Raw genomic sequence first — 24,512 nt, 5'->3', positions numbered from 1 at the left:
TTTCATTTATATTTATTTTATTTCCACTATGGTGGTACAATTTTTGGCAAGAAATACAACTTTATAAACTTAATAAGGCAAGATGTTGTATTTGTACTATACTGAAATGATTTACGCGGAGAATCTCCTCTATTTCACTGAATAGTTTTGTACACTGAAAATAAGGCTTTTTTTTACAGGATTGACATATTTGACAATGAAGTGGCCCTCTCTGCATAGAGAGAGAAAAAAGCACGACCCAGTTTGTAGTGTTTTAATTTCAGAAGACCCCTCTCTTTCCCGGATTTTGCCAGCCCACTGGCATCCCATGATAATTGGGGGCAACCCATCTCTTGATTTGGGACTGATAGGCGGGTCGAATGAGAGATGGATAAACAGAAACAATCAATTTCACATTCATTTAAACTTTATTCACATCTCAATCATTTTGTTGAGGGACTGTGATCAATGTGTAAAAATGTGACGGCTCTCATTTTATATATAACATCAGACAGCATATATAAGCTGATGGGCCTAAAGACAAAATCTTTTACCACAGCATCGTATGTAATGTTAAACTGTCAAAAGCGACTCTACAATAAAATGTTAAAATTATGTAAGTATATACGAAAGACCATGCAAGAACATGTTGATTATGAAAATATGTCTGCTAAATCAATTCGCCATAAAAAGTTTGGAGCGAAAGCCGAATGTGGATTCTGATCGGTGAGTTTCAAATCACGGTTGCGGCACACAAGGGACCGTGCTGTTATGTTTGATTAATTTTTGCCCGTTGCATCTTATAATAATTGAAATTTGAGTACATCGATACTATCATCGGTGGTAATTGTGGCACTAGACCAATTCTACAATACCAATTCAGACGCAAAATGACGTTGCTCTACATGATTTGCTTCCAAAGTAGCAACGAAACCGTAGACTTCATTCACATGAATTAATCAGCATGTTATTATTCCTTTGAATTCTTTGTTGTTACGTCTAAATAAATTATACACAATTGCTAAATTGCTTTTGAACATCCCCTGGGAATTGCAAGATATAGAGCTTAAGACATTCTCAAAATGTTTAAATACTGCTACAAAAATGACTCATCTAGAAGGAATCCAGATACGCCATGATTGGTAACGTAGGTCTTCGCGAACTTTGTTCGATATGAATACTGTGCTCACAATTTCGTAAAACGGTTAAGAATGCAAAGTTGGAAGTTTGCTGACAATCGTTTAACGTTGAAAAGAAACTTCATTCACTTTGCATTTTGACAAATGATGGGTCAGAAATTTTCTAGCAGATAGTGATGAGAGATATGCTATTTTAAAAACGAGGAAAGATAAAAAACACTGCAGTGTAGGCATAATTGTTTTAACTGAGAAACGGTACAGATATAATCACAACTAAAAAGCTGTCATAATGATAATATCATAATAGTATAACTATTACTGAACACACAACGCAGCGGAATAATTTTCAGCTTTCCAAGGAAAAAACCCAATTTATTGCACGTCTACCTTAAAACTATATTTATTTAGTGTTGCAGAATACACAGGTCACAGCACGGCATCTGAAACGACGCCTTCAATAATTTGGGCCAAACTCTTGGGGGGCTCTACCAATAACTGTTAGTGCAGCTTTCTTGGCATCTACACTCGATTGAACAATTTCCGAAGACGCTAAACTTCACGTTGTCGTTGAATTGCTTCAGCCAAGTGAGGTGAGGTAATAGGAAGATTGAGATTACGCTACGTCATACAGGGTGTCGTATATGTCATCATTGTCTGCATAAAGATAAAAGTTCATATTATTAAATGATCGAAAAATGAACAATCTTTTAACTTTCTCTAAATGGACATTGTATTGGAGGACAGCCTGTTTTCTGAAACGTCTGTAGTCATCTCCTGATCGAATGAAATGTCTGTTGCTTGCGAGCAAGTCAAATGATTATTTACCCTTGTCAGCGATGTCGAATAGATGTGCACGTATGTCTCGAATGGGAGTTTCAGCACGTTGTTGTGCATACTTGAAAAGTCGTACACATTTGGTTACACATCCATCCCATGACATTACCTATTGCATGAACTATACTTATCTAGCTACTTTCTGAACTCGGTCTGGTAGTATAAATTTTTATACAAAGATAATAATTGTTTTACCTCCACAATATTTCTATGCATAACAACAAAATAAAGTTTCAGCACAAACTGTGTCACATAAATACCTTTATCTTGAAGATTCCTGGAGACGTCGGTTGCGGAAGTTGCTCTGTGCGGCAATGGCGGTAATGACAGCGCATGCCTTGAAGCTAAATCACCCGGATCTGATTTGGTCGAGTCTGCGGTGGTCAAGAGAAAAGTGAACATCATCATAAATGGAAGTCAGCATTGAGGTCATGAGAAAAATGTTCGAACAAACAATTGCTGGATAGTACTGAGTTTTAAGAAAATTGAAAAGTGAATCGGTCTGGTGAAAGATTTTCAGATATGACAGTATTATTTTGTTTTCGCTCTTTTAGTTTTTGTTTTACTTAGAGAGACCCTTGTGGCAATTAGCCTGTGCAAATCTTGTATTTTAAAGGGGTAGAAATCACAGTTTAAGTTGCCCATAGTTTTGAATTTGACATATTGAAAAAGACAAAAATACTATAATTTCCCTCTCTTCCAAGAAGAACTGATCCAAATTTACTTATGCAAAGTTTGGGGCGCTACAATCTGCAATAAGCAAAAAAATAATACCACAAAGGTTTAAGGCATCCCCTTGCCTCGTCTACGTCTATTACAAAATCATAATCCAGTTATAAAACATATTTGATGACCCTATTCATCATTTGCTATGAAATTACAGTACTCTAGTTCTATTTAGGATATTTTATTCATTTAAACCCTTGTTTGATATGTCTGTACTCTCTTCATTTTATTGACGACAAACATATCACCATCATCAGCACAACAGGCGCCTGGATTGTCGCATCGCGAAGCCAATATGATACAACAAGTAATCATGGGGGCTTCGCGAGGCGACGACCCAAACGCCTGTGATTACCAGCACCACCATCATCATCATCATTATCATCATCATCATCATCATCATCATCATCATCATCATCATCATCATCATCATCATCATCATCATCATCACCACCATCATCATCATCATTATAATCACCATCTTCCCCATCATCAGCAGCAGTTATAGCAGAGGCTGTGGCAGACATGTGTATTTCATTTACCTTGTCTTACATTGTTGCCCGTCATGTCTACATACATTTCTTCATACAAAAGAGGTTCTTCGGGAGTAATTTTCTTCCTGGCTGCTCCGGGTGAGTCATACAGGGTTGGGGGCCTCGGTGGCAGTTCTGGTGGAGACTGTTCGCTGGATGACGTAACCGATGACGCCGATCGGCTTGTTCCACTTGTGCGGCTATCATTGGAGGCAAAACTTCCTTTCCCTGCTTGGCCCTTGTTCGAACTCAGACTTGCTTTGCTAGTCTGGCTACCGTCTGGGCGGGCATTATCTGTAAATAATGAGTCCAAAAAATACAGAAAGTTAGGGTTGTTTTTTTTCGGGACAGCGTTTGTAAAACATGAAAAATCAAGACTTGTATAAGATGGTTTGAATCACAGTCGCTTGTGAACCGATACTGTGTGGTATGCATTGGAAAAGTAGGTCCAGAAGCGACTTTAGTTTGAACACAGATGGAGATCACAAAGATCAATGGAAGTTCTGAAAGCATGTGAATAAAGGCGTTAGTATGGAAAGTATCGTGACTGACTGCTGAAAGGTGGAATTCAATTTAACTTCACATACAGACATGTCAGCTTAATTTTGCTTTCAAATGACGTGATTTCCGGTATACCAGAGTGCTGCAGGCAACGGCTTTTCTAACAAACTGCAAATCTCGGCACACAGGCAGACGAATTTTTCCTAGTATCACGGCCAAACAAATGTTTTTATTTTCAGCCTAACTATTCACAACCCAGAGTTGTAGCCCATCGGATTACTGAAATCAGACAAGCATATTATATTCTATATCACACCACTCATCATACTATATACACCAATATATTACGCTAGCAATATTAAATTCGATGCAGATCAGGAAGGGGAAACACCAGCAACTGTTTATGGTATTTGCATTAATTTTATTCTGAAAAGCAAATACATTTTATTTGTCCTCTCCCTAAACGATATTAACATTTTAAGTATTAACCTTACAAAGATAACCCACATGGAATGTTATTTTTGTATATTAGTGTTGACGGAAACAGAATTAGCTAGTCTCCTTTACAGGCCTATTAGGCCTACCCTATAAAGCCAAAGAGAACCTTTATGTATTTCTGATATGTCACATTTATCAAAAATATAGGGTAACATTCAACGAAATAAAGTGTTTATCGGGTGATTGTGACTGGCAAATCAGTCGCTGACAGCAGGGCTGTTACTAGGCGACCGCTCTAAATTTTCCTCGTACAAAGAGGAGGGGTATTTGTGTACCCTCCCTCCATTGTCAAATCTTCCAGTCTCACATGAATGCTAATCAGCACTAAAATTTAGGTGAAAACAAAACATGAACATTACACACATACATGTTGTATCAACATGTTAATAACTGGCATTCGACACATTTTGGGGATTAAACAAAACGTTGCAAGTTTACAGACAGAAGTAAAATTATGGGAGAAAGGAAAGTTGGTATTTCGTATTTTGATCTAACAGTTTCTCCTCAAAACAACTACCATACCCCTGTAACGTTTGTAATAGAGCAACCATATTTTGAGTTGTAAGCTCTGTCTATTTATTGTTCATATTGTTCGGTACATGTTAATGTTTTACAACATCAAATTTAAATTTTTTCGTTCTTACCATACTGCTGTTCGTCGGGCGTAACTGTCATGGCGGGCTGTGCAAGTGGTTTTTCGCCAGAATGTTCATTCCACGGCTGATATACGGGAGAATAGCTTGGGTCATAAATCGAACTTGGCGGTTTTCCGAGCTGAAGATTTTCTCTCGCTTCGTTTACGATCCGTTCACTATCCTCGGAACCTGTGATGCAACAAGGGTACAGTTATTCTCATACAGAAAAATATTCAACTTCTTATCAAAATGACGCAATGAACCATAAAGAAAGTGTGAAGGTTTTAGTTAATCGTCGACGCAAACTATTGTTTCACACAAGTATGAACTAACTGGGTATTAATTTACTCATGGAAGAAGAGACAAGCACCTAAATCCATAATTCTGCTTTGCCATAATACTGCCCATCATTGTTAAGGTAGTTCGAAAGTGAAAGACTTAAACTTTTGCTCAAAATTTCCTAAAGGAATATTTGAACCTTTCTCTTTCAAAATCAAGATTTTAAAACGGGGGTCACCGTGCAAATTTTGGTACTAGGGAAATAAATAACTCAAGATTTACCGATATTTAAAATTCAAAATGGCCACCATCCCTGTGTTAACTCTATGGAGAAAAATAAAGATTTTCGAATTTCGAAAAACTAAGCCGGTGAAAAGTTTTCTTACACCAAGAGCTTTAAAATGAACCCCCACACGTGGTATATCAGAAAAGAATTATAAAAGTTTGAGAGTCCAAATTTGTGTTCCCGAGGCGCGTTCTACCTTAACTTTGGTTAAAATGTGAACATTGTGAAAGGAATAGAGTTTTTTAACTAAATATATGAACAAATGCGACTGATCAAGCTTCCTATTTTAAAAGTACAAAAACAGAAGAAAACGATTAGGTAATTGTTGAAGTTGTCATTCCTTGAAATGTGTGAAACACACCATAGTCCATCGGTAATGTAAATTTAAACGACTACACTTAGATTTATAAAACACGTGGCTAAAGTGTTTGTGTACAGCGAGAAGTCAGTGTGATTACAAGCCGTTGTCGAGATATGTCTTTTTCAATATCAAAGGTAAAAGTAGTGTTTTGCCCCTTCTTGAAAAAAGTCAAGTCGAATTCTGTATTCTGTAGAACCACATAGTGGTGGGAAAGTGTCCTGATGAAAATTCTGCATGTGCACCCAACAGCTGGATAAGACGCCGTGTCATTTGAAATATTTTGGCTGTCATAATACTGGAATGTATAAATGTACGTACTGTACACTTTCTTTTTGCTTTGTTGTGTTGGAACATTTGGAATAAGATCGGCCAAAGCTGCCTGCGCCTTGTAGATCTCCATGTTCTTCTCGGTGATTTTCAGATAAGTGTTAGAGTGGGTGACAAGCGCTTCTTTCACCATCATGGCCTACAGAGACAAAAATAAATGTCAATAAAGTTTATTATTCTAGTCCTGTTGGGTTATTTTTCGTATTGGGGACCGGATTTTATAAACGGACATGTCACAAACAGCTTCGAGGAAGGGGAGGAAGCACGAAATGAACTCGGTCACCGGACATTTGCGCACATCCCTATAGGGTATAAAAGAGCTGTGTCAGCAATATTTAACACGATTGGAACTGTCATTTGGGATAATTGGATGGTGAAGTAATGCCGATTTAATTTACAAATATAATCTCATCTGCTTTTCTTTTTACAGTACACACTTGTTTTTGGGAGTAATTTGCAATATTGCAACATTCAGTTATACGGCACCTAACGCTTTTGAGAAATTTGAAAAATAAGAAAATCCAATTATCCCAAATTAGTTCCAATCGTGTTAATTTACTCATGGCTCTTAGGTAGCAATTGGGAGTAGGGCGCACTTTTCTCGTGATCCCCACTTAATTAATGATTGACTTCTATAGATGACTAAATTGCTTTTCAGTTTATTATTTCCAGATTCTATGAACCCACAGACTTTTTCCCGAATGACCAACAACTTCGCGTAAAATATACAGAATAGAGATTTTTTGGTAAAGCTCACAGTGTGTAATTATGCATGGTGACTGACTCATTGATAATTTATAGGATACTATTAATGACAATTTTTCACAATCTCACTACTTCTAATGACTACTTAAGAGGTATCAGGCCAAACGATGCCGGGGCATCTCAAGACTGCCTATATCAATAGCTTTTTGAAAAATTACTCGGAATTTTGCGACCGATATTCCAAAGTAATTAGCAAACAGACCGAATATATGCAGCATATGAATATTTAGAAGATCCTTTATGGACATACCTTTTGTTTTTCAAGTTTATCCCTTCTTTCCTCCAATGCCGCACCAGTGTCTTGAGCTTTAGCAATAGCCTTGAAAAACAAACACACAGAAACTTACTTGATCAAATCAACTCATTTATGAAGAGAAGAACTCTCCCGATACTTTCAGCTTAGTTGCATTTTCGCTGTCTCCAATAAAAAAATTGCAACTGAATCCTGAGATGTCAAAACCTGCAGTTGGTGAAGTCTGTCCAGGTCTGTCCAAGATTAGCAAAGGTATCTCAATGTGGAAGGATAGGGTAGATCCGAAAACGAAAAGTAACGTGATTTCCACGAGTAAACCAAAAAGAATACAACTGTCTTAAAGCCATAAATGTTGGCGAGTCAAGCGTATAGGGAGTCAGTCATCTGGGAATATAAAGATTTGAAAGCTGAAGAATAAATAATAAGCATTATCATATGTTTTGAAGTTGATATGTTTGACGATAAATAGAATAAAACCGCCTCCTTTTCCCTTTTATAATATAATATAATAACGATCACCTTCGGCAACCTTCAGCATGAATTTGAAAATGTCTCGACACTTTTGAAGATGCAGTAATAAGTCGGCCATTTTGAATATTAAGTGTCTGTAAATATTTTGTAATTTGTCCCTCTAGTACCCAATTTTGCACGATGACCATTGATCGCATGCTTGATTTCGAAAAGGAATTATCTACGGTTTCCTTATGAAAAGTTTCAGCAAAAGTTTAAGTCTTTCAATTTCTAGGCCCATACGCCCTTAAGCATAAAAAAAAATCAGAGGTTCAGTACGCAGAGATCATGACTCATAGATCATATGACCCCGGGGACTTTTTTATGTCATACACTTACAGCGGCCAATTCACCGTCCAAAGCTTCAATCTTCGCCTTCTCTGATTTCTTGGGTTTAGAACTTTTTGTGGATTCAATCTAAGAATTAATAAGAAACACATTTTATCTGAAGAAATGCATAATATTGCAATTAATTACTCAAATTGTATCAAGCTTAAACGGAATCAACCGGTAATTTAGAATTGTCCACACCTCTAATATGTAAAGATTCATACACTGCGCAATACTTGGCCAAATGGTCCATGACCGGTCAGTCCGGTAATTGTTTTTTTGTATGATTTCCTGGGAAGGCCACCTCTCCTCACCTGTTTTTGTAATTTTTCCACCTTGGCTTCCGAAGCTGCGTGGGTTTTCCTGATCTCGTCAACGCTCTTTTCTTCGGCGAGTAAAGATTTAAAAACTTTCCGGTAGTTCACTTCCTGTTGGAAATAAGACGGAAATTTGGACCACAGTCGTTATAATTAACCAGTGGCAGAGGTTTGCTAACATTACTCTGGACTCTGAGCGTGCACACGCTATCATAATTCTTGTAAGTTGGGATGGATGGACCGGACAGGGGTTTGCAAATATGCATCCACGTGTGCACGCATGTGCGCATATTTGTACATTCACTGATTTAAAACTTGTCATACTTTTGTCAATTACATGCCTGATTTCTGGGCAAAATCAAATTTTGATTTCCATCGATATATCTGGAGTCCAGAACTAGAAAGGCATGATTTCAGTACGTCCGGCAAGCTAGACACTGTTTATATTGTAAATGTTGATTCAGTACTGGGAGATATATGTGATGTATATATTTTTGATTCATTGGTTGTCTCCTAAGCATATATGGAATTCTGAACTACATGAAAGACAAAAAAAGTTGACATTTTATATCCCTGTGCCTTATACAGATTATTTGAACATCCAGGGCATACCTGCTGTCACCTGTTAAACACGACTTCATATTTACATGGGCATTGCTGCAACATAAGTTCTTTATTTGTTGTTAACGTGAACCAACCTGACAAAGGTGCACAGAACAAAACTGTCACAGCAGGGCAAACACCCTAGTCTGAATATTTCTCGAAGCCAAGACAATGGTTACCCGTTGAAAACTTGATGTCAGGGGTATGAATAATTGAGATTTACCTCAGTGACAATATCATGCATAATCTTAGACCACATCCATTCCAATTCAGCCATTCTAGCGTATACGTCTTTGACTGCAAAGTTTTCTTGTTCAGTCACCCATTTCAACAGAGATGACATCACTGAAAATAATACAGATCATCGCAAAAAGTGAATATCAAATTGACAACGTGTGAGCCTTGCATGATCTTACAAGCTCTACTTTTGTTGGTACATGAACTTGAACTGCAACACTAGTTATCAGAAAGATAATATTTTGCCCAGAGATAGGTGTTAGTTGCATAATGGTAAAAATTGAGTGAATATGAACGTCTGTTCCAGGGATTTTTTCTACGATAGAACTGGCCAAGTGGAACTTTTGTAAGAACCTGTCGAGAGCATGTAAAGTCATTTAGGGATCGTGAAAATGAAGGGCTACATCTCAGTGTCTCAGTGATCGATTTGTCCAGAAGTCTGTTTAATTAAAGGGGCAGTCTTCGATCCCTGACTCTCGCGTTAGTGCTTGTTGACTATTTACTTGTGTGTTATGTTAACCCTTTGTTCACCTTTGAAAGTTGTGCACAGTCAGTCAATTTGCCTGGCGAAAAAGATGATAAAAAACGCCCCTTTAAACTTGATGGCCTTTCATATAAACTCTCTGATATTCTGTTTCAAAGGAAAATATCGTGTTATCTTACTAACTGTCGACGTTAACACCAGAACTGTACATGTCTACATGTATAGTCTAGTACGATGCATCATTTTATCCGCTATTGAATTAAGTCTCTTTAATTAATTACTGTCTTATAAAAATCAGTCTGACAAAATCAGATAAAGAAATTTATAAACGGTATCATCACTAAAGGCCAAAAAATGTATTTTGGACCCTAATCAGCCTAATCCAACACATAAACCTCTGGCAATTACAACTCATCGACAGCATCGCCCAACCTCTATCGTCTATGACGTCATCCCAACTGTGACATCTTTCTACCATCCCATTGTGTCTTACATGATATTCACCAACCCCTTTGACGTCACACCATCATGGCACCAAATATTACATATTCCTCGTTTCGGTCTTTTTAATCATGGTAAAATAACAACAAACTAGTTCTTTGACCCCACGCCGAATTTCAACGTCACCATAGCAACGAATAACGTGACTCTCCGGATGGAGGAGATTTCGGGATAGCAGCACGATTCGGAATGACGCAGTCAGTCGGTTGGGTGTGGAAATGGTGGACATTACACTCTTTGACCTCTAACACTCGAAATGCCGCTGCTTGTCTTACCCGTGTGACGTGACCCAACATCAAGTAGACCTATCTTGTATCTTCTGTGTTACATAATCCAAGTAGTGGCTACTTGTTGATATCCGATTATTAATTGCATTAAAGAGAATACTGTTGTTTGTCCTAAACAAACTAAGTTGTTGATTTAGAATCATGCAGGTTCTTCACTGAAAAGTCAAGTTGGCACACTTCATCACGAGACCCACGACTGAGAACTCGAAATTTGCCTTACCGTTCGACCTCAAGGTTATCACCTTCAGCAACTCTTCATGGTAGGCCTTCTGTTCATACAGAACCATGGATAACGATCCATGTGTGGACGATTTCGTCGTCAGTTCATAAGCAGCTCTCTTTATACCCTGCATCTTGGGTTTCTGTCAAGCAAGCAATATTCGATGGGGGCACTGTGGCTATGCGTAAAAGGACAGGGCGTTCAGTGCAGTAGTCAATGTTTAACGCAACCGATAACCCACCTTTGGATGTTGGTTGAGTTAACCCCATGAATCACTCCCTCACTTTGTGTTTGTAAAACACCGGCACACGCAATTACACCGCGTTAATATTAACGCACAAGTAGACCTTTTGTGAAAATACGGTAGTCAAACTGTACAGCATACTGACCTGTGTTGACTTTATAAGGCACAATTCTTTCAAAGCAAAACGGCCAATAAATCTTAAATTTCATGGTGTCCACGCAAGACTTAATTATCATATTCAATTCGTCAGTTTCATCCAAAGATATGGCAAACTGTCACAAGCGACGAACGAAGTTTCACCGTGACTTCGATAACCTGATAACAGACCCGTTGATGTCTTTGTCTCGGTAAACAGATTTTTTGTGTCCATGGCCTTTGCATCTTGACGGATACAGTGGTATTTTGGTGTACGCTGGCAAAGTTTTTGCCACTGATTAATTGATTTGGTGTTGAACTCAAACTATTTGACCAATCAGTCGTGCTTTGCACACAGTGTAAAAGTATATCACACACAGTCACTGTCATCATCCAGTTACGATAACGGAGCAGGGATAACATTTGTCACCATGGTGGTGAATAAATTTTGTTTGTACAAAATGGCGAGTCGGAGTGCTTACCTGCGTATAACGACTAGACTGAGCCTCGCTGTATATGTTTTGTACGAGTGAAAGACGAATAATCAAAAGTAACTAATACGATATGTCGCCAAAGGGAAAGAGAACATTAACGAGGCAATTGTAAAAATCGCTTTCGTCTATTAACACTAATTGATTTCTTATGCACAATATTAATTTATGAAGAGTAGTGCAAACATTTCTGGTACAGAATAAACAGTGGATAACCATGTTACTTTTGTTACATGGTAACCGTTAACAGTTTTCATGTTCTGAACAGTCTAAGTAAGTCAAGCACAACGGAAGCACCCAATAATCTCCGGTGTCGTCCACCAATTATCATGTGGCCATGCACGTAATTAGGCTATAATCTGAAATTTCATTTCTTTACTTTACAGAGAAAATCAAACTTTGTAATTCTTTTCTAAACGTAGACGAGCCAACAAGTCGCTTCGAGTTTCTGTTTTACTTTCAATAAAGATTTTCAACTAATTCAGTCATTCCCTGTCTCCTATTCGTTTAACCGTTTTCATCTTTTGCTGCGTTACGGCACAGGCACAGGGAACCCAGAAATCTGGTTGTTGTTGTTGTTGTTGTTGTTGTTGTTTGTATTGTTGTTTATGTTTATTTGTCGTGTTGTTATTGTTGACCAATAAAATTCAACGAACATAATTGTTGTGTCGTTGTCGTTTCAGACGTAGTGTAGACTTTATAAGACTGATAAGAAACGCTACAAGGACACTATCATTACGTGGCCCTGTACAACTCTCTGCTAACTTTAATACACTCTCTTCAAGTGTATGAAGAGAGTGTACGTTAGTAGAATGTTAGTTGAATGGATTGTACTGATAAGGCATGTGGCAAGTTTTCCATGTCACTGTAGTAAACGCGAACTGCAGGGGAAGGAGATTTGCCAATAAAAGATCTGAATTAATGAAAACATCACGCAAAAAAACCCCGATCAGTAAAGTTAGTTTAGAGACGAAATAAAACCAATCCGACTCGTAACAAGGATTTAAGAGTACACGCAGCCCATGTGAATGATATGCTCGGAGCCCAGTCAATTTACGACTACTTGACATGATATGACGAGACAGGTATAGGTCACAACATGACAAGACATAACATAACAAGAAAAGACATGACAAGAACACGACATAACATGACGCCATGTGATATGGCATGCAGGATCAGGACATGAAGCCAACACATGACTTGGCATGGTATAACTTTAACCTTCACCAATTCATTCCGTAAGGCATTTGTGCACATGATGATGCTTGTATAATGAATTTGATGAACTCCACTATAAGCAATACTACATGCAGTAGGCCTACAGCAAACTATAAAGTTGCCGTAAGTTTTCAACTTTAATTCAGGAATGTTACAGCAGTTTGTATGAGATTAGGAAGATATATTCTCAAAGAATGAAAAGAACAAGTTTATTTAAAAAAAGGAAAGAAACAGGAATTACCTGAATTAGGGTATAGAAAACACCAAAATATTGATTGAAGTTTGATATCACGCTAGTATTGTTCAATTATATTCATCCTCATTAAACAACAGAATCAGCTGCGCAAAATCCGCTGTGATCCCGAGCTTTAAAACTGAAACCGCATGGGTTTGTACTTTTGGAGTTAAATGTTCCCCCAAATTGGGGTTTGAGTAAAGAAAGGATACTCCTCGTTTGCAAATTTCTGGTTTAAAAAAAATTACGTGCAAATTTTTGATTTAAAAAAAATTACGTTGACTACTAATTAACTATTACCTATATTGTAAATGGACATTCCTCCGTTTAACTGCTTTTTTTCTTTAGGCTAGGCCGATCCGTGAGATGGAGGAAGAATTTGCCCAACTTAGAAGTGTCAAATTTGTGATGAAAAAGTAGGCTAAGTAGGCCTAGGCCTATAAAGGCCTTAGAGTCAGGAAAAGGATGCTCATGCGTAGACTCCGACACTCAGCAGACCAAAATTCAGTCTGATTAAAATCGATTGTTTCCCTGTCCCAATAAGACTATAGTCGCGCCAGCGGCTTACTGACTACGCATGCGCTTATTCATAATATACTATGCGAGTAACCGGAAGTGTACCCTTCTTTCATGGGCGCCGCCATGTTTTTTTTTGAGTACTCGTAAATAAACAAATACGAAACAAATTACCATGATATAACATGCCTTTTATAAAATATACCTCTTTTATTAGTTAGTAAATGTTATTATACACCTTGTCGCTGATACAAAGTATCGTTGATATAGATAAACGGAGAAAACTGTCGTGCATATGAACGGGGGCATACGCAAAGAATGCTGGGATTGAATTATAGAAGAGCGCCCCCTGTGGCAATAATTAGATTCAAAAATTGCAAGTTTTTAGACGGAACGCTATAGTTTTCAGCTTGCAAGTGGAAGGTGGGCAGTGCGGTTACCATTGCAATGATAATTATTGCATAATACGTCCCTTGTTTAGCGCAATAGGCTGTTATCGTTGTAAAAATTGCCAATTTTTGTCCAAAATTTTTACACGCTACAGAAAATCTATACCTGCCCTGCTGCAGGGTTTGACGTCGTGTAAGTACGTGAACTGCTTTCATCAGAGGGAAACTGGGCATAGTTGTCATATAAACGTTTATAAAGTAACAATTACAGTTTATCATGAATCAATACAAATAACATTGCCAATCTTAACCCCTGGCGCGACAACAAGGGCTGAGCCCTATATTAATCTTACGAGCATCGACTTCGATACTGGCTGTATAGCAGACGACATATTGCCATGGAAACTGACAACCAACTCGTCTTCAGATGCATTGAGACCCGAAACACATTCGGGCGTTTCTTTTTATAAAACCCCTGCTCGTTAAAGGTGCTTGTTTCAAACAATGGGGATAGAATTAGTTTTTTTACGCACAAGTTTTACTTGTCGCTAAATGTTGTCACATTGTGTCGACCTTTTGTCACCTTTTGACGTTGAAAAGGCGCCCCATAAAGCATTGCGCGACAAAATGGCTGCCTTCAGCCAAAGACAGACTATCGTACTTTGACAGGAAAGATTATCAGACTTTTAGCATTGCTTTATAACGCTACATTTCAGGAAATGTCATCGATTACGACTTCACCGACCTGTCGCACCTAGCAGCACTGTCATCGACCGAAGTGGAGTCATACGCTTTCGATTAACACCTTTGGTTACGGCGCCAGGTGCAGCAGTACAAGGCGAAAGTGAATGTGTCTGCCGGCGGTTGTCGAAGGAAGTCGGGTTTATCGTTTGCCTCTCCTGCTAAGTGGATACTCAGCGTGAACCAGAATGTTTCGTCCGAGACCCGGTAGATCGTTTTCAGTTGTACACATGTTTTTGAACATGAGATGGGGAAGGCGGCAAAAGACCATAGCAATGATCTTGGTTTGCATAGGAGCATTCTGTTACTATCAAATGTTCGTCAAGTATTTCCTCCAAAGCCAGTTGATGAAAACTAATTTGGAAGACCCGAGATTCAACGGATTTGATAAATGCCCTGCATGTTTTGGGACATCTCTGTGCGAGGATATTAATAACAGAAACCTAAGGTTCACGTCGTACTCAAGAATTCGCTTGTTTGACTTGATTAACATCAAGAATGTCTTCGAGGGCGTGTATATGGACAAGGAAGTTGTCCTCAAACGCCTTGGTCATAACTCTGAGTGGAGAGAAAGCGATGCGGCGCTGTGTGAAAGCGCTGGACTGGAGCCACCGTTGTGCAAGGTCTCCTCCGCTGCATACAAATCAAAACTCGCAAAACTGAATAGGAGAGATGGAGTGTTGGCAGACGACGTCAAGGACTTGTCGGATGTGGTGCGATGTCCGTCGCAGAGACTGTTGGACAGAATATGGTCTTCCTACAAGAAGAATCTCGGTCATCCCACGGAATCTGTTTCCCCAGAAGAGAAAATGATGTTAATGATGGCTTTGTCTTTTAATCCAGAACCAGTATTAGCTCAGGCAAGTTTCACTGTATATATCATTAGTGTATGAGTGCTTTTTTTTGGCTTCGCAGGAAGACCACAAATGATGCATTACTCTAGATAAATAATCCTATTACTCGCTCTCATGATCTCTAGACGTTTCCAAGACGTTCGGCCTCCCGATTTCAGGCCCCAAGTCGTTTCGGCACCGCGACCCAGGACGTTTCGGCACTGCTCAGGGCTATCTGAGGGAACTAGTGCTGGAGCGTATTAAAAAAATGTTGCACATCCAAGCACTAAAAAAGTAGTGTCAAATAACATTCATGTAAATCATGCTTCACTTTGTGAGAACATAGTAAGAGACCGTAAGAAAAAAACTTCATATCATTTTCAAATCTGTGACACAAGTTTATCGATAGCAATAGCCGCCGACACGGCAAATGTTTGAAAGCGGTGCCAAAACAGCACGGCAAATGTCACACAAATGCACAGAAAAGTACTGGTCAGAACGCAAAGGTCACGCTTACGAATATGACCGGTAAGTCAATTACTAAATACTTTGAAAACAAATCGAAACAGGGATGCCGAAACGTCTTGGGTTGCGGTGCCGAAATGACTTTGGGCCGGAAATTGCGAGGCCGAAACGACTTGGGCCGAAACGACTTGGTGCCGAAACGACCAGTTACCGCTCTCATGACTATGAATGGTTGTAACATTATAAAGTTAAAAAACAGGTAAACAAACAAACAAAAGAATTGTGTTCGCTGTAGGATCACAAAGTCAAAATTTTGTTTTCCTTCTGGCTGGTATTTGGTTTTGCTTTGTTCTTTTCTCACTTGTTTTCAAGTTTGTTCACTGGTATGATATCACAACAGATTGCTTTTCACTGCAATGAAAAGCAATCTATTGTTTGCACATCGTGTACCTCTACATGTTGAAAAGAACCCAAATTCTTGCCTTTTGGCTTATTTTACCATAGATGGTAGTGTCTCTCCCCCACTACTGTTTATGATTTAATATGCTCTGTATACTCAAGAAATGAAAGTTCAAGTGCCGTGGATCACATTGCAAATTACAAGAGAAAAAAACAATGTAAGCAAATTGACAGTTGGCGATTTAATTCCAGAGGAGACAAACAAAGTATTGGGAGACAGAAGTATTTTTATTCTGCTATGGTAAATTACCCTGTCAGTGTCTTGTGAAAATTTCTCCCGCACTTTGTGTGTCCGTTGCATGAAGTTTCTTTGACTTTCTACAGATGTTTCCTGCATCAGAAGGGTGGCCATTCCCCGCCTACCTGGGAGCCTGTGGACGCTTCATCGTCATGGATAACATCGGCTCATCCCTCCTAGAATATTATGAAGCACCGTGGTCTGTCAGGGTGGACTTGGCGTACCAGGCCTTTGCTATCGCACATCAGTTTACAAACAATGAGGACGAATATGCGCTCTATATGACTGATATCATCTACGACAACTTTGCTGTCACCAAGGACGGTCAACTCAAACTCATCGACCTTGAGAATGTCATTGTTGTTGATAAAAGGAAAATTAGGGAAGGTAAATTTTTCACTGTGGCATATCTTCCAACCCTTTCACAACTGAAGTTTAGTTTAATACCCTTTTCAGTAATAGAGCGCGAAGCCACTGCAGTGAACTGCAATAAAACTGCTCACACTAATTAGTTTCAGCTGTAGCCAGCTGGCAAAGTCGACAACATTGTATGTCCCATGCAGACAGTTTGTCTGGGGAAGTTGAAATAAAAAAAATTTGTACATGGACCAGTGCATGGTAATGTTACATTGTATCTTAATCTTGAACACAGGGTGCCAATCGTAAACTCTCATTTACAACTCCAGCCTCAGACAGAGCTAGTTTTGCCTTTGTACAAGCAGACTTTTTGGTCTTTATCAAGTAGCCTTGTTCAACACCAAAGTGGCCACGGCTACAGCTGAAACTAATTAGTGTAAGCAGTTTTATTGCAGTTCACTGCAGTGGCTTCGCGCTCTATTACTGCAAATAGTTGTAATAGTTGTCTGTGGTAAAGTGGATCACTGAGGGATGCATAAATCAAGCCCCTCACCACCAAATTTAATATAACTGTATTGTTTTCTGTGGCTAAATGGACGTCTTACAATCACAAACATGGGCAAGAGTTTGGTTCAGAATATAAACCCTGACTTTAGCCAATCAGATGGCTGTATTCAAACAAGGCTTATTAATATTGCTATTATAATTGTGTAATAGCACGTAACTTCCTTAAGAGGACACTGGCTTAAGCTTTGTGGTAAATCTTCAGAATTTTTTCTATAAAACAAATACATGTTACATATTCTTCTCCCTAAAGTATGTTAAATACACAGTATCAGCTTGACAAATACAATGCATTATGGGTAGGTTTTGATGTATTTGTTTGCAACTGAATGTTTGTCTGCACCAGAATTCAATTGCCAACAATAACATTAGATATTACTTGCATGAAGGCAGTGTTAGCCATTTCAACTCTGGGGCATTTTGACCTGATTTCAGGAGTGAGACAAGAAAGTGTATAGTAACAATGGAACAAAAATACTGGAAAGCACATCAAAATTGACAGCTGATGGATTATTAGCTCTGTGAATCTGATATCATAGGAAAGTCTTATCTTTCCTTTTTTTTTATATCATTTTTGACAGATAAACCATACGGTTGGGATGAAAAGCTGGAAAGTGCCCATGATGACTGCACCGACACTCCAAACTGTCTGTCTTTCAGTACTGATGACTTGTGTACACATCTTGAAGCAGATCACAATTATTACGCTGTCTGTCATGGTCTACTTGGTAAGTAACATATCTAGCTTTGGTATTGCTCAAAACCAGTTATTCACTTCAAGACTCGTCACTAACGAAGATAGTTCAGGTGAAAAATAGTGAGGAACTTTGAGTTTTGGTATCTGCATTGGTGTGCGCTTTGTTTGAACTTTAATTTTTAGTATTTTTGTAAGACTAATTGTCTGCCTGAATCAAAATGCATACTGTTGTGAATGATGGCTTTAGCATTCTGTCGTAATATAAGGAGTATAGGGCCCATGAAAATCATAGCAATAAGCTTGAATTTGTCAAAAACAACACTGAGGGCGCTATTTTCATCACTAACTCAAAATTTTAATGGACTTGCCATCAACGAAAAATTTCGCTGAGTGTTTTAAAATAAGAAAATTAAACTCAATGCTACTGTGGTGCCTATGGGAAATTAATTACAGGTCTTATGGATAATGATGATCCTGTAGGTAAAATTTTCAGTATGTTAGAACAGCTGTCGACTCATTGGCATTGACTTCAGGCAGCGATATATCTCTTTTGTTAGCAGTTCTCTGTGCAACAGGGTCTTTCAGTATTATTTTTCTGTTCTTTCTTTTCAGATGCATAGCAATACAACCAACCTCGCAAATAATACAAAATCAATAAAAATGATTTTCACGGATAGCAGCCTATATTCCTTTTCATTTAATGAAGTTCAACTCAAAGCTATTTTTGACTCATAATGTTACTTGATCAGATTGTGCAACATTTTCATGTTTTGACAGTGATTCAATTCATGCCGTTAAAAAAGGGTGCCGTCTATGTCTTACTTCAATTTTCTTTCCCAGAGTGCCTTGTGTTCTCTTTCCCTTCGCACAGATGCCTGAATCAGACTTTTTCTGTATGTACTGGGCTCTTATTGGAGGAGATTAGTTTCAATCCGAACTAAATTCTTCCTTGATGTCTTTCTTTTTCCAGGAAGCGACGTCATCATGCATGGAAAACCATTCGGTTTATTGACAAACATTCCGTCTTCGTTGAAGGAAAGCGATGAATTGGAAAAACTTGTGAATGAATGCCAGAAACCATCAGAGAAATATGGAAGATTTACGACTGCTCCACAGTTATTAGCATTATTACAGAGACTGTCCAACAGAATATGATAACACATATGCTTGCTGTAAAACTGTAACTCATGATATGGGTGAGTGGATGTAATCTGTGTAAAAGATGTATAATCTGATCAGCATCGTTTAAAAAACTGTATTGTCTGAATGCAAACTTGTAATTTTTGTCAAAAAATTTTCTTCTGGCCAACAGGGTTTTATTTTTTATTCGAGTCAAAACTCTGAAAAGAAAGATTGGTTTTTTATTTATTTTACCCTGATGACAAAGTCTGTAAAAAATCTGGAAAGTTACATCAATTGGGTATAGATGATTGAATCATTAGACATTAAATTTTACAGTGTGATCTAAGAAAATTTAAGAAAATTTAGGAGAATTGTTTTCTTAGCATAATCCAGAGTCCTGCTGAAAGTTAACAGATCAACTTCTTTTCATATCAAGTAATTTATTCACAATGGTTATAACAAAATCTAAATACCAAACAATCACTGTATCCCACACCACTTTGATGTGCATCATGGCTATGAGATCTTGTCAAGAGAAATAATTTCTGGATACACCCTAGTAGGACAAGATAATGTTGTGTCTATGTAATTTATGCTTTTCAAATAATTGGCTGTCCAGTTTAAAGGTATACAATCACCTGAAATCTAAATATGCCCATATCTGGTTCCTTGGTATTCAAAATGCCCATGTGAGGGCGCTGTTTTTAAAAAGTGGCCACCCGCTTAAAATCTGTGATTGATTAGATTTTCTCTTTCCACGGTAACTGTGGCAAAATTGGAACAGATGACAGTATACCTTTAGCACATACAGTGTGTTCCACATCTTAAAAAAGCAGAGGTGTGACCTAGATACATAACAAATCTCAATTTGCATATTCTTCAAGTTTGTCATGAAAAACTTTTCTTTTGTGTATCTATTAACATATGAATAGATGGCTCAAAATACAAAGAGTGGCCCACCCCTTAAAATCACCATGTGGAGAAACCCGTATGTTATATGTTTCATACTCTACTGGCTTCAACCAACATTGCCAGATTGTGACAGAATAACATGACTAGAAAAGGGTTGAGCTTCAAGGGGTAGTGGGACATCAGGACAAACCTTGGGATTCAAGCTTTGTATCCTGTGTTAAACCTTTGTTGCTATTGCTGAATGCTTGGATTTATAATTTTATTGTCAGTGGAGCAAACTTCTATGTTGATGATATATAAATTGATGATATCATGGTTAACCTTAATCCTGCCAAGTTCATGTCACCATCAGGTCGTTGGTTATAACCAACGAGGGAAGAACATGTACTGTATGTTGCATTTCAAAAAAGACTTGAACACTTGAAGGCCCCTGAAATCAGAGATCCTGTAAATATGATTTTTACCGACTTAACCTTTTATACCATACCCATGCCAAGTAATTGAAAATACATGTATATTACTCAATACCACTGTTTACTGATTTGGCAGATGGGGAAGTAATACTGCCTGGCAGAATTGGGGTTCACAAATTCCAAAGAACATATCAGTTGATTAGAAGTTTTGTCCTCAACTCTGAAAACACCAAAACCACTTTTGTGACCATTATTTATTTCATTGTCTTCTGTGAGATTATAGCTCTGGTAATTTTTTTTCTCCGGTACAAACAAACCATAGAATCAGTTACAGAGGCTGAGGAGTTTTAAACTCTGGACCAATAGTTTGTATCGGTTATAGTGATGTCCCGTTATGTCATCATGGATCACCAGTAGCATGATCAAAGTTGTCCAAAGAATCGTGTAATGGAGTTTTGTTTTCTTTTGTTATAAATGTATTGTTAGTCTGTATGCCTCAACCCAATACTTGCCTAAAAAGTTAAAAAGTTTTATTATTATTATATATTATTTAATATCCGTGCTGCAAATTAACAAAGTGTGAAGCCATTGTCAAATTTTAAAGTTTTGTATGTTCTATGTTGTTTGTAAAGGACTGCATTATAATTTTTACACTGCAAAATTCTGCTAGGCTAAAAACTTGTATTAAACTCCTTAAGGGGGAGAAAGAAGAAATGTTCTCATATTATGGTTGCCAAAAGCTGAAATTGTTATCAGATGTTGTGGCCATTGCCCCTTCCAGCAAATTCACCTGTGGTCTTAGGGCGCAACTGCAGAAGAATGGACCCATGGCGTTAATCAGTATATGTCTAAGGGTGCCATTCATGATGAATAAACACAAACATATCCCCTAGGATAGTGTTGAATTGTACCACAGCTTTGCATGGGGTTGGTTTTTTTCAGCCTTGCCAGCCCACGGTGTCAATCTAATGGATTTTTTTATCCTGAAATGAAGCATGAGATATATACCCTGCATCAGGAAAGAAGTACATTATATGCTGTCAACACATGTTAACCCTTTCATCACTATGGTTTGGCCCAAACCCATTGTTATCAATTGTGATTGTGGACCTGTTCACAGGGCATAGGGGTGGATAGGTTAAAGGAAAAAAGTGTCAAAAGTTAAATAATTTTTTCAAAATATTTATGTATGTATCTCAGTAACTTCATTTGTATCAAATTTAGCATATTTCTAGAAACAAGAAACAATAGTATGAAGTCAAATAATTCTACAAGTGTGATGAGTTTTTGAAGCAAATAAATTAAGATGTTATGCAGTTTTAACCACTGAACATGGATTTTGAAAACGAAGATTTTCTAAAAGATTCATTGTTGGTGAATTTTTTGTGAAATACTTGAGGTGATGAAATCGCCGAGTTGCTATATCTGTATTTTTATGGATATTTTTAGGACATATTTCTGTAGTTTGAAAGTGTTGTCATTCCAAGAGATGCAAATTTTGTTCTGAGTTCTCATGTCTTTCCAAGAATTTCATCACTAAATGTATTGTATTTTGTAATCTGTAATGTTACACTGTAAGATAGAGTGTATTTTCAAGTTTGATTTAAAGGTCAAAGCTGACAGACTTAAACTGTTGCACAGAAATTTGTCAAGAATCAATAATTGGGATCAACGTGTGAATTTTGATACCATGGAAACATTACGTAATATTTAACAGATAATTTAAATTCAAAATGGCTGCTATCATCCCTTTGTTAACTCTACTTTTGAGAAACTGAATGATTAATTTTCACAAAACAAGGTGGAAACATTATTTGTCGAAGAGCTTCAAAATCAGCCCACACAATCAGTAGATCAGAAAGTGCTGTGGAAAACCTAAGAGATTGAATATCTGTCCTGGAGGAGTGTTCTATCTTTTCCAATGTCAAGCAAATATCTCACCCCAGTATCTGTCCCCCCCAAGGAGCATACTACCTTAAGAGTCGGCCAAATATCTTACCTTAGTAGTAACATTTCATACACAGAGAGCATATTTTAGGATAAAGCCTGAGTACGAGGGCTCTTCTGGTATATAAAGTCCAACCCAACGATAAAATGTCGAGGCCGCAGGCCGAGACATTTTATCGTAGGGTTGGATTTTATATACCAGAAGAGCCCGAGTACGAGGGTTTTATTCGACTTAAAAAACTATCGCCCCTAACTGATATATTTTCGTTTTCAAAGTGTTTACGTCAACCGTCCCCTTTGTCAATGTAACATGTTTAGGATATGAATTAAAACTTTTATTTGTGAAATAGCCTTCCAATGTAATGAAACATTCTATAAATGCCCTAGTGCACATTATATAAATGCCCTAGGGCACAGCAGATTTTGTTTTTCAGCTGGTTTCCGCTGTGTTACCAATTTGAATATTAAAATGTACCAGATGTCTACAGAATATGACATGTTCACCTGTGATTGGACAGTACTTTACTACGGCACTGTCATTCGTTTTGGAATTTGGTGACCAAGGCTTTATGAGTAAATAAAACACCCTGAATTGAGCACTCTGATTGGTCAATCAACAGTAGATAGTTTTAAATATATATATATATATATATATATATATATATATATATATATATATATATATATATATATATATATATATATATATATATATTCAGTCCCTGAATATTGTACATGATGAAATTTTTTTTCCTGTTGGTGATTGTCTAGATATATGTATTTTAATAGGGTGTAATCAAAGGTTTTGTCTTTTTTGTATTTATTTTGCAAAGGTATATGTTTTCTTTGCAAATTTAAGCTGTTTTGGTCGAGTCATTGATTGACTTATTTACATATAAGCAGAACTATTTATTATTACGAATCAAAGCAACTGATAAGATCATGTAGGCTATTGCCTATTTGGTGCTTTTTGCAACATATTTAGAGGCTGTTTTGTGGTTATATTACTTAATCCGTATGGACGTACGAGAAACAGAGAAATAAATATGTTGGCCTCTGAGGTCAGAGATGATGATCTTTCAGTGACCTTTTTGTGTAATTTTAGCTCTTGTGATGTCATTTTCCCTTCATGTTAATCCACATGCTTGCAGAACTACATTCGTGTCTCACCCGAACATCTATGTGATATCACTATGGAGCTATTAGCAAAATCAAATAAAAAATCAAATAAATTGCTTGTTTGTCTGACGAATGAAGCAGTCTTTTTACCCTATGAAGAATTCTGTCCAAAATATTTATATAATGGTAATATCGGAGCCCATATAATGTACATAAACCGCCATTTTATGGAAGGGACTCTGCTTCGTACATTTCACTGACACAGTCATGAAGAGCCGTGTGATATCATAGGAACCCAGAAATATGGTTGTTCTTGTTGTTTGTATTGTTATTTATGTTAATTAGTCGTGTTGTTGTTGTTGTTGTTGTTGTCGTGTTGTTGTTGTTGTTTTTGACCAATAAAATTCAAGGAAGATAACTGTAGTGTTGTTGTTTCAAACGTAATGTAGATGTCATAAGAAACGCTACAGGACACGTATCATTATTTAACCCGATGCAACTCTCTGCCAACGTAAACTCTCTTCATACTTAAACGAGTATATGAAGAGAGTTTGCGTTGGCAACAACAACAGCACGACTAATAAACATAAAAAACTTACAAACAACAAAAACAACAGATTTCAGGGTTCCCCATGGTGATATGAGTAACCAATAAACAAATACATCTCTTGTCGTACTAAAATATTGAAGGGTGAAGATCTTACAGAAACAAAAAACGAAATTTATGTTCATTCATTCTGATTATGGATAAAACAGGTAAAACCAAGTCATTGGAAGTATCATAAATTATTGACTCAATATTCTCGATT

General features: G+C 37.6%; 2 protein-coding genes across 3 annotated transcripts; one reads left to right on the top strand and one right to left on the bottom strand.

Annotated features, from left to right (window-relative positions):
• Nucleotides 1-995: 995 nt before the first annotated feature.
• LOC139119265 (uncharacterized protein DDB_G0284459-like) lies at nt 996-10,828 on the bottom strand. Its single transcript, XM_070682974.1, has 10 exons — nt 10,606-10,828; nt 9,100-9,221; nt 8,271-8,384; nt 7,966-8,043; nt 7,114-7,182; nt 6,090-6,237; nt 4,855-5,034; nt 3,221-3,505; nt 2,213-2,326; nt 996-1,772 (listed from the first exon to the last, which is right to left on the bottom strand). Exons 1-10 carry the CDS (start codon nt 10,736-10,738, stop codon nt 1,732-1,734), a joined length of 1,284 nt encoding a protein of 427 aa, XP_070539075.1. The 5' UTR covers nt 10,739-10,828; the 3' UTR covers nt 996-1,731.
• A 3,614-nt stretch (nt 10,829-14,442) lies between these two features.
• LOC139119259 (divergent protein kinase domain 2A-like) lies at nt 14,443-23,670 on the top strand. 2 transcript variants are annotated; one of them, XM_070682961.1, is made up of 4 exons: nt 14,444-15,437; nt 16,659-16,959; nt 18,075-18,221; nt 19,161-23,670. In XM_070682961.1, the coding sequence occupies exons 1-4, from the start codon at nt 14,766-14,768 to the stop codon at nt 19,343-19,345; spliced, it is 1,305 nt and encodes a 434-aa protein (XP_070539062.1). In that variant the 5' UTR covers nt 14,444-14,765; the 3' UTR covers nt 19,346-23,670. The 2 variants fall into 2 exon arrangements, with proteins under 2 accessions (XP_070539063.1, XP_070539062.1); XM_070682962.1 differs by lacking the exons at nt 18,075-18,221; nt 19,161-23,670 and adding an exon at nt 17,423-18,058 and having other exon boundaries at nt 14,443-15,437; nt 16,659-17,010.
• The last annotated feature ends 842 nt before the right edge of the window (nt 23,671-24,512 follow it).

The sequence above is a fragment of the Ptychodera flava genome, chromosome 19 (genome assembly GCF_041260155.1).
Source record: "Ptychodera flava strain L36383 chromosome 19, AS_Pfla_20210202, whole genome shotgun sequence".
Taxonomy (NCBI): domain Eukaryota; kingdom Metazoa; phylum Hemichordata; class Enteropneusta; family Ptychoderidae; genus Ptychodera; species Ptychodera flava.
This window is presented reverse-complemented; position numbering and strand designations above follow the sequence as displayed.